The sequence below is a fragment of the Erinaceus europaeus genome, unplaced genomic scaffold, assembly GCF_950295315.1.
Source record: "Erinaceus europaeus unplaced genomic scaffold, mEriEur2.1 scaffold_836, whole genome shotgun sequence".
Taxonomy (NCBI): domain Eukaryota; kingdom Metazoa; phylum Chordata; class Mammalia; order Eulipotyphla; family Erinaceidae; genus Erinaceus; species Erinaceus europaeus.
The window spans coordinates 46,266-56,240 of NW_026648203.1; the positions used below are offsets into that span (position 1 = coordinate 46,266).

Sequence of the window (9,975 nt, forward strand, 5' to 3'; positions counted from 1 at the left end):
CCCCCCACCCACCATCCCAGGTCCCGAGCTCCTGGTCCTGGCTGGCCCCCACCCGCTGTCCTGGGTCCTGAGCTCCTGGTCCTGGCTGCCCCCTGCCTGTTGGGCCCAGCCACCTGAGCCTGCCACGTGCTCTGCGAGGTCCCCAGCCCTGCCACTGCCCCATGTGGAGCTCTCCCTTCCGCAGCCCTGCAGCTGGACCCAAAGGAGGCCTGCAGAGAAAATATATCCACTTTATTGAGCACAGAAGCTGAGGCCAGGAGCACAACCACCTTTTCAGGAGGAGCAGACAGGGCAGGGCCAAGGCTGATGAGGGTCGTCCCTCAGCCACCCTAGCTGGGAGTGGGCACTCCACCAGGTTGCCAGCCCAGCCCTGGAGGAGGCACTGTTACCTGGTGGGGTTCCGGGGTGCCAGGGCTGACTGTGGCCAGGGGGGTCAGGGTTACAGGTCAGGGGACCAGGGTCACAGGTCAGGAGAAGTCTGGGTCACAGGTCAGGGGGCCGGTGTCACAGGTCGGCATGGGCCTGGCTTAGAGATCAGCACAAGGGCCTGGATCCCAAGCCATCACAAGGTCCAGGGCACAGGTCAGCTGGGGTCAGGGTCACAGGTCAGCACGGGTCTGGGCGAGGACAGCCATGCACTCACACAGGAAGCGCCCGTCCGCCTCACGGCTGTGCTGGGTCAGGGCTCCATATGGCTTTGCTCACAGGAGGCGCCACCTGCCAGCTAAGCTTGTCACAGAGGACAGGCCAGACACCAGGACACAGCCACGCACAGGGGGGTGGTGCAGCCTGGGGCTTGAGGCTGGCCCCCCTGAGCTGCTGCCTCCCAGACGCCCCTCTTTGGGGTCTCCACTCGCCGTCTCCACTTGGGGTCTCTGGCCAGTGAGCACAGCAGAGGTGGGCCTGCTCAGGGGAGGGCTGGGTGAGCTGATGACACCCTCAGCCTTTCCCCTGCAGCCCTCCCCAGCCCTCCTCCCCACAGCCTGCCCCCACCAGCCCTCCACTGCAGCCCCCTTCAGTTCGAGGACCCTCAGTGGGGTGCTGCCCCCCCTCACCTGATAGTTGCAGCAGATGCAGTGGCGATCACATGAGGAGACAGACCCCCGCCTGCCCCGCCCGGCAGTGGGCCCCACCCGTCCTCACGGGCACCAGGACCTGGGACTTGAAGTTCCTGCACGGACAGGAGCAACAGGCTGTCCAGGTCTGGAGGGTCCGACCCTCATGGGCAGGGAAGGCACGGAGACAGCGCCTGCACACAGGCAGCCCGGCCCCTGCTCCCCGCATCCCCACACCGCAGCAGCCCGCAGCCCAGGGTGCACCTACTGCTTCCTGGCCTTCCTGAGCAGTGGCTCGGAGCGGCAGGCAGTGCGGCCCTTGGCGCCGGGGCAGCTGGCACAGCCGCAGGACGCAGCGGGCAGGGCTCTGGGATGCAGGGGCACCAGGCTGCTGCTGATACGGAGGGAGCCATTGACCAGGCACTTGAGGGAGCGGGCGCCGTGCAGACAGGGGGGCTGGGACGGGCCGGGGAGGGCTCCGGGCGCCTGGGCGGGCAGCGGGCTGAGCGTGAGGGCGGGGGCGGCCGGGGTCCCTGGGGGCCGGCTCTCCGCCTCAAGATGCCCTGGGCTGTGGGGGTTCATGTGCAGTTTCCGCATGTGGTGCACCACGGCCGCCGCGTTGAAGGCTTGCTGGGGGGACACGCAGCCCGGTCACGGCCTCTGGGTGTGGGGGGCAGGCCTCCCAGGCCCCCAGGCCCCGTCCCCGCACCTACCCGCCACTTTGTCTTGGCAAAGTTCTTCTGGATCTGCAGACTGACTGAAGGGTAGATGTCGTGGTGCAGGGCAGTATTTCCATCGATCCTGGACACAGGGGAACGCTGGCACGGCTGCCACCCCCCACCCCGCCACAGTCCTGGGAAACCGGCCCCCCACTCACCAGGGGTGCCCCAGGGCCTTCTCACACGTGTAACGTTCCTCCGGGTCCTTCTCCAGCAAGTGGCAGATGAAATCCTTGGCTGAGGGGATGAGGCCAAGCAAGGACCCTGTGATGGCTGGAGGGCGGCCCAGCCCCACCTGCACAGGTGACCTGCCTGGCCACAGGTGACCCCAGCCCTGCCCCTGCGCCCCTGAGGCTCAGCCCAGGAAGCAGCAGGGTCCTCCAGCAGAGCCAGCCAGTGGCTGTGCCCTCGCGGTGGCCCGCTGGCAGTGCCAGGACCTCAGGGGCCGGCGAACCCTCGCCCTGGAGCCTCACCGGACTCTGAGATGTCGTCCCAGAAGGGGGACTCGAACTCATAATAACCTTCCTTGATCTTCTCGAAAAGCTTGGACTCGGTCTCTTCATAGAAGGGCGGGTACCCACACAGCCTGCGGGCGGGAGGAGATGCCAGCTGCCTCCACCTAGAGGGGCAGGCCCGCGGCGGGCCTGGGAGGGGACAGCAGCAAGGACCCAGGCACCTTGCATGTGTACCCCCCGCCAGGTGACACAGGTGGGCACGAGGTTTGCTTGCTCGAGTCTGCCTCACGCTCCCAGGTGGGTGCTTCCCCTGCAGGCGGCTGGGCCGTGGGTGGGTGATGGCCGTGATTCAGCACCAGGAGGGTAGCGAGCCCCACTAGCAGCCTGTCCACCTGACGGGAGTGGGGGGCGTGGGGCAGTGACGGAGGGTGTGTGGGGAGGGGCAGGGGCCCCACTAGCAGCCTGTCCACCTGACGGGAGTGGGGGGCGTGGGGCAGTGACGGAGGGTGTGTGGGGAGGGGCAGGGGCCCCACTAGCAGCCTGTCCACCTGACGGGAGTGGGGGGCGTGGGGCAGTGATGGAGGGTGTGTGGGGAGGGGCAGGGGGCCCCACTAGCAGCCTGTCCACCTGACGGGAGTGGGGGATGTGGGGCAGTGACGGAGGGTGTGTGGGGAGGGGCAGGGGCCCCACTAGCAGCCTGTCCACCTGACGGGAGTGGGGGGCGTGGGGCAGTGATGGAGGGTGTGTGGGGAGGGGCAGGGGGCCCCACTAGCAGCCTGTCCTCCTGACGGGAGTGGGGGATGTGGGGCAGTGACGGAGGGTGTGTGGGGAGGGGCAGGGGGCCCAGCTGGCTGCACCCCGGGACCAGTTACACCTACCTGCCTTGTCCAGTGTGCAAGGAGGCATGGTGTCTTGGGACTATGTGCACAGGTGTATGTGCACAGGTGTGACTGTGTACAGGTGTGAGTGCACATGTGTGAGTGCACAGGTGAGAGTGCACAGGTGTGAGTGCACAGGTGTGACTGTGTACAGGTGTGTGTGCACAGGTGTGACTGTGTACAGGTGTGATTGTGTACAGGTGTGTGTGCACAGGTGTGTGTGCACAGGTGTGTGATGTGCGTGGGCTCATTTGCACCCAGTGGGCAGTGGGCAGGGTCACTCACAGGATGTAGGTGATGACCCCAATGGACCAGCAGTCCACGGCCTTGCTGTAGGGCTTCTGAGCCAGCACTTCCGGAGCTGTGGGGGTGGGGGGTGGGGGAGGAGGGCAGAGCCAGGCAGGTGTCCGGGCGGGGCTCTGGGTGGCTGTCCCTGAGACCCCACTCGGACACTCTGCCCCATCAGGGTGCTCTGCATCTCCCAGCCCAGCGGGGTCCCCAGAGCAGGCGGTGACTGTCCCCAGGTTCCGTCTCTCCCTTTCTCCCTACCCTCCCTCCCACCTTGTCCTGCCTCCCCACGCTCACCCACGTAGCCCTGAGCCCCCACCCACATAGCTGGGATCCTGCCCCACCCTCCTCTCACCCACTTAGCTGGGGTCCCCCGTCCCCCTCACCCACTTAGCTGGGGGTCCCCCACCCCCTCACCCACTTAGCTGGGGTCCCCCTCACACACTTAGCTGGGGTCCCCCATCCCCCTCACCCACGTAGCCGGGGGTCCCACAGGCTGTGGACATGACCCCACTCTGCTCCATCTTGGACAGCCCAAAGTCCGTGAGCATGATTCTGGAGTTGTCCTCGGGGGTGAGGTACAGCAGGTTCTCGGGCTGTGGGGAGTAGCCATGTTGCGCCAGGTGGACATTGGGGGTCCCTCCCCTGATCCCGCCCCGGCCCCACCTTCAGGTCCCTGTGGACGATGCCGTTCTCATGCAGGTACTTGACGGCTGAGAGCACCTGGCGGATCACCAGGCTGGCGTCCCGCTCGGTGTAGACGCCCCGCTCCAAGATGCGGTCAAACAGCTCGCCGCCTGACACCCTGGGGGCACAGAGCCTGTCTATACGGCTGGGATCCTGGGGCACTCAGCCTGTCTACACGGCTGGGATCCTGGGGCACTCAGCCTGTCTACACGGCTGGGATCCAGGGGCACTCAGCCTGTCTACACGGCTGGGGGTCCGGGGGCACTCAGCCTGTCTACACGGCTGGGATCCTGGGGACACTCAGCCTGTCTACACAGCTGGGATCCTGAGGCACTCAGCCTGTCTACACAGCTGGGGATCCGGGGGCACAGAGCCTGTCTACACGGCTGGGGATCCTGGGGCACAGAGCCTGTCTACACAGCTGGGGATCCTGGGGGCACTCAATCTGTCTACACGGCTGGGGATCCAGGGGCACTCAGCCTGTCTACACGGCTGGGATCCAGGGGCACTCAGCCTGTCTACACGGCTGGGGATCCTGGGGGCACTCAGCCTGTCTACACAGCTGGGGATCCTGGGGCACTCAGCCTGTCTACATGGCTGGGGACCTGAGGGCACTCAGCCTGTCTACACGGCTGGGGATCCTGGGGCACTCAGCCTGTCCACACAGCTCAGGACCTGGGGGGTCACTAGGCCCAGCCTGTCTACACAGCTGGGGACAGTCTTCACAGGAAGTGACCTCTGCCCTGGGCCTCTCCCCCACCTGGCTCAGAGAAGGTTCTGGAGCTGAGCTTCGGAGCCTGAGGGCACGTGGCTGTTCCCACAGGTGCCTGGTCCCAACTCTGCCCCCTCCCCCATCCGATGGCCACACGCTGCCCCCCCGCCCCGCGTCCCCTCGTCCCCGCGTCCCCACAGGCCGGCTCACAGCTGCATGACCAGGTAGTAGTGCGAGGCGCTCTCGTAGATGTCTTCCAGAGTCACGATGTTCTCGTGCTTGACCCTGGGGGCAGGTGGGGTCCGAGTCAGGCTGGGTCCCCCCATGAGGGAGCCGCGGCTGAGGGCTGGGGGGGTGCAAGTGGGCAGCTGTCACTGACAGACCCCCCCAAGCCGGGCCAGCAGGGAGGGTTACGGCACCTGGTGACACGGTGGCCCCCAGTGCAAGTGACGGCTTTCAGAGGAGGGGTGGCCCCTCGGCATCCTGGGGACAGTCACGGGCCCCGTCCCGGCAGGCCGTGGGGACACTGCAGGGCGGCTTCTATCCCGGCACCCCCGGCAGTCTGAGGGGCCTTTGGGAAGGTCCCACCTGGGGACGGGAGCCCCAGCTGGCTCCTCAGGGGTGAGGTGGGCTGCGGCTGACTGGGAACCTGGTGACCGGCTGGCTGGCCTGAGGCCCCCGCAAACCTTTTCTTTCTAAGATTCAGTCAGAGGCCCGGGAGGCAGAGCAGAGGGTGAAGGAAGGTTTGGAGCCTCAAGCCTGACAGCCGGAGTGAGGTCCCCGACTTTGCGGATGACAGAGTGATGCTCCGGCTCCCTCAATCATTAACAAATAAAGAGATCCATCTAGGGGCCGGGCTGCGGCCCACCTGACTGAGCACACATTACACTGCACATGGACCTGGGTTCAAGCCCCTGGTCCCCACCTGCAGGGGAGAAGCATCACGAGTGGTGAAGCAGGGCTGCAGGTGTCTCTCTGTCCTTCTCCCTCTCTATTTCCCCCTCCCCTCTCAGTTTCTGTCTCTATCCAATAATAAATAAATATATATATATATATATATATATATATATATATTTATCAGAGCGCTGATCAGCTCTGGTTTATGATGGTTCAGGGGATTGAACCTGGGGCTTTGAAGCCTCAGGCATGACAGTCTGTTTGCATAACCATTATGCTATCTACCCCTGCCCAATAAATAATTTTTTAAAAGAAAGAAATTAATTTAGAGACATGTGTTTCTTTGAGAGAGTGACAGCCAGATCTTCACGCGGCAGCACAGACCTGGGGCCCCTGGCCGCCCCCACCCGGCAGCTCCCGGCCCGGTCTTGTGCGGTCAGGCCTGTGTGTCCCCGTGGTCCCTCTCGCTGCGTCTGCTCGGCTAGTCAGAGCTGGGGGTACTGGGGGGGGGAACACGGGGACCGCAGACCCCTCACTTCTTGAGCACCGCGATCTCATTCTCCAAGCTGCTGCCCTGGAAAGCGGGCGTCTTCTTGATGCACTTCAGCGCAAAGAGCTGCCCCGTGAGGCGCTGCTTCACCAGGAACACCTCGGAGAAGGCACCCCTGGCAGAGCGGGCAGAGCTGTGTCAGGGCTGGGCATGGGGGGCAGCCCAGCGCTCACGTGCAACCCTGCTTAGGACTGTCCTGCTGCACGGGGACAGGGCCGGGTCATGGGGACAGGGCTGGGACACTGGGACATGGGATGTGGGGACAGGCCTGGGATGTGGGGACAGGGCTGAGACACGGGGACAGGAGGACAGGGCTGGGACGTGGGGACAGGGCTGGGACGTGGGGACAGGGCTGGGATGGGGGACAGGGGGACAGGGCTGGGATGTGGGGACAGGACTGGGATGTGGGGACAGGGCTGGGACGTGGGGACAGGGCTGGGATCCAGGGACCCGGTTGGACACAGGGCAGTACTGGGACAGGGCCCTGCAGGCCAGTGTCTCCATGCCCTACCCTCTGGGCCACCCAGACTGTCGCCCACGTCCCCGTGCCCACTCACGAGCCTGTCGCCCATGCCCCCATGCCCACTCACAAGCCTGTCACCCACGCCCCCGTGCCCACTCACGAGCCTGTCACCCATGCCCCTGTGCCCACTCACGAGCCTGTCACCCACGCCCCCATGCCCACTCACGAGCCTGTCACCCATGCCCCTGTGCCCACTCACGAGCCTGTCACCCACGCCCCCATGCCCACTCACAAGCCTGTCACCCATGCCCCTGTGCCCACTCACAAGCCTGTCACCCACGCCCCCATGCCCACTCACAAGCCTGTCACCCATGCCCCTGTGCCCACTCACAAGCCTGTCACCCACGCCCCCATGCCCACTCACAAGCCTGTCACCCATGCCCCTGTGCCCACTCACAAGCCTGTCACCCACGCCCCCGTGCCCACTCACGAGCCTGTCGCTCACACCCCCGTGCCCACCCAGCCTGTCGCCCATGTCCCTGTGCCCACCCAGCCTGTTGCCCACATCCCCATGCCCACTACAAGCCTGTCGCCCATGCCCCCGTGCCCACTCACAAGCCTTTCGCCCACATCCCTGTGCCCACCCAGCCTGTCGCCCACGTCCCCGTGCCCACTCACAAGCCTGTCGCTCACACCCCCGTGCCCACTCAGGAGCCTGTTGCCCACATCCCCATGCCCACCCAGCCTGTTGCCCACATCTCCGTGCCCACCCAGCCTGTCACCCATGCCCCCATGTCCACCCAGCCTGTCGCCCACGTCCCCATGCCCACTCACAAGCCTTTTGCCCATATCCCTGTATCCACCCAGCCTGTCGCCCATGTTCCTGTGCCCACCCAGCCTGTCACCCATGTTCCTGTGTCCACCCAGCCTGTTGCCCACGTTCCTGTGCCCACCCAGCCTGTCGCCCACATCCCCATGCCCACCCAGCCTGCCACCCATGCCCCCATGTCCATCCAGCCTGTCGCCCATGCCCCCCGTGCCCACTCACGAGCCCAGCACTTCCATGAAGATGAAGGTCTTGCGGATGTTGGTGGTCTGCCTCTTCCAGGAGCTCAGCTCCTCTCCTGGCCGCCCCAGGGGCTCCAGGGAGGATGCTTCCATGGACTCTGGGAGGAATGGAAGAGGGGTCTTTGCAGGGAGGTTCTCCACCACAGAGGGCAGGGGTAGGGCTCTGAGGCCAACACAACAGGGGCCAGGAGCCCGGCCAGACCCTCTCCTCACCCCCATACCCACGGCTGAGCCTGTCCCGTTAGGACTGTGGGTGTCGGGGAAGCTCTGCCCTGCCCTGCACACGTGTGTTCATGGGTCACGGCACACGTGTCTGCACGCATGTTTCCTTCACAGGGCTGTTCAGAGCCACCGGCAGCAGGAGGGGCTGTGTGGACCCCCGTCCTCCCACGGACGTTCCCCTTGGGGCAGCACCAGTGATGGGAAAGACGGGTGACTAGCAGGTGGCCGGCACTGTGACCGACCTGGTGGGCCGCGGGGCCACCTCTGCGAAGCTTCGGGCCTGGGTGGGGGCGGCAGTCCCAGAGCAGTTCAAGACGGCTCTGCCGACAGGCAAGCAGCGGGCATGGCGGGGGTCCGGGAGAGGGGTTGCCACAGCTCACCCACCAGCACTCGGCCCTGGGTCCCAGGCCTTGCAGTCTGAGCTCTTGGCCCCAGGCCCTGTCTGGTGAGAGCCCAGGTGGGAGCCCCTCTTCCTGCCGCTGAGCCTGCTTGGGTCTGACGGTGGGGGGGCTGCAGGGGGCCGCATCCTGCTCCCACCCATGTTTTAAAAAGGTTCCAAGACTGGCCCTCCCTGTGCTCCCACTTGAGTCACCGTGCCTCTGCCAGCTCTGGGGTTCAGGCTGCCCTGAACGCACCCGGGGGTGATGGGAAGGGGCTCTATGGGCTCCGGGGTCTTGGCAGATCAGGGTCTGCTAGAATGTTCTTCAGTCTGGACTAGGGGACCTAGAAGGCTGAGTGGGGGGAGCAATGCCCCCAGTGAGTGGGACCCTCAGCTGCCCCAGCTTCTGTTTCTGCTCCACTGTCTCTGTGCTTACCTGGCAGGTGTCCCTCCCTGGGTGTCCCTCCCTGGGTGTCCCTCCCTGGGTGTCCCTCCCTGGGTGTCCCTCCCTGGGTGTCCCTCTCTCTGGGTGTCCCTCCCTGGGTGTCCGTCCCTGGGTGTCCGTCCCTGGGTGTCCCTCCCTGGGTGTCCTCTCTGGGTGTCCCTCCCTGGGTGTCCTCTCTGGGTGTCCCTCTCTCTGGGTGTCCCTCCCTGGGTGTCCCTCTCTGGGTGTCCCTCTCTGGGTGTCCCTCTCTGGGTGCCCGCCTTGGCCTCACTGGAGGGGTCAGGGGCGGGAAGCCGGTAGCACTGTCTTCTCCTTTGTGACACCTGGGACCTGAGGCTGAGTGTCCACCTCCTCCGGGGACATCAGTGTGGCCACCCTGTGGGCTCTGGCTGACCAGGTGGCAGTGGGTCCTTTTTGGTGCCCCCTGGCATGGGTGACGCACTCAGGGAAGTGGGGGCCCTTCTCCCAGGCCTCGGCACTGACCACCAGCCTGCCCGCCCCCTGGGTGTGAGCTGACCCCCTCCCTGTCCCCAGGCCCCAATAGGCACATGAGGGCTCAGTGCCCAGCAGCTTGCCCGCACTGGGTGCTGCCTGAGGGGTGGGAGGGGCTGCCCTGCTGGGACCGGGGTCGCCCCTTCCCCCAGGGGAGGATGGACAGCAGGAGCACCCCCCCAGCCAGCAGCTCCCTCTCTGAGCTCATCCCTGAAGGTTATTTCCGGCTCCCTATGAATGGAGGGGCGGGCCGCCTCTGAGGAGCTGCCAGGCTCCAGCCCTTCCAGGCTCTTCACCAGCTCTGAGGGGTGCCTCCCCCTTGGCATTCCAGCCCTCCTCTGGGGGTCGCTCCAGCTCTGGGACTGGGGGGCATCAGATGCTCGGCCTCCGACTGGTCTGGGGAACACCCAGACCCTCGGTGGGGAGCACAGTGACCCCTGAGGCAGGCAGCCTGTAACCTGTTGGAACTGCCCCCCCCCCCCCCCCCCCCCCGCCTGAGCACCCCACGGCCGGCCAGACTTCTGGGCCCTGCTCTGGGTGCTGGGCAGGGTGTCCCCCACCCTGGAGGGCTGTCCTGGAGGCTGCGTCTCCCGTCTCCCTCTCCAGGAGGGTGGTCCCTGCCCCCAGCACCCTGGCCTCCCAGCTCTCTGTCCCCGCTGTCCGCT

General features: G+C 65.8%; 1 protein-coding gene and 1 long non-coding RNA gene across 5 annotated transcripts; one reads left to right on the forward strand and one right to left on the reverse strand.

The window, feature by feature from the left end:
- Positions 1 to 216: 216 nt before the first annotated feature.
- Positions 217 to 7,904, reverse strand: CAMK1G (calcium/calmodulin dependent protein kinase IG). Of its 4 annotated transcripts, none has more exons than XM_060184825.1 (12): positions 7,753 to 7,904; positions 6,228 to 6,356; positions 5,005 to 5,079; positions 4,062 to 4,200; positions 3,868 to 3,991; positions 3,393 to 3,540; positions 2,248 to 2,393; positions 1,933 to 2,011; positions 1,769 to 1,856; positions 1,324 to 1,685; positions 1,056 to 1,171; positions 217 to 903 (listed from the first exon to the last, which is right to left on the reverse strand). In XM_060184825.1, the coding sequence occupies exons 1-11, from the start codon at positions 7,863 to 7,865 to the stop codon at positions 1,084 to 1,086; spliced, it is 1,491 nt and encodes a 496-aa protein (XP_060040808.1). In that variant the 5' UTR covers positions 7,866 to 7,904; the 3' UTR covers positions 217 to 903; positions 1,056 to 1,083. The 4 variants fall into 4 exon arrangements, with proteins under 4 accessions (XP_060040808.1, XP_060040810.1, XP_060040809.1 ...); XM_060184827.1 differs by having other exon boundaries at positions 3,393 to 3,468; positions 7,753 to 7,903; XM_060184826.1 differs by having other exon boundaries at positions 2,248 to 2,360; positions 7,753 to 7,903.
- LOC132536670 (uncharacterized) lies at positions 3,108 to 3,328 on the forward strand. Its single transcript, XR_009548157.1, has 3 exons — positions 3,108 to 3,175; positions 3,218 to 3,245; positions 3,276 to 3,328. It is a non-coding gene; the product is annotated as an uncharacterized LOC132536670 (long non-coding RNA).
- Positions 7,905 to 9,975: the final 2,071 nt, after the last annotated feature.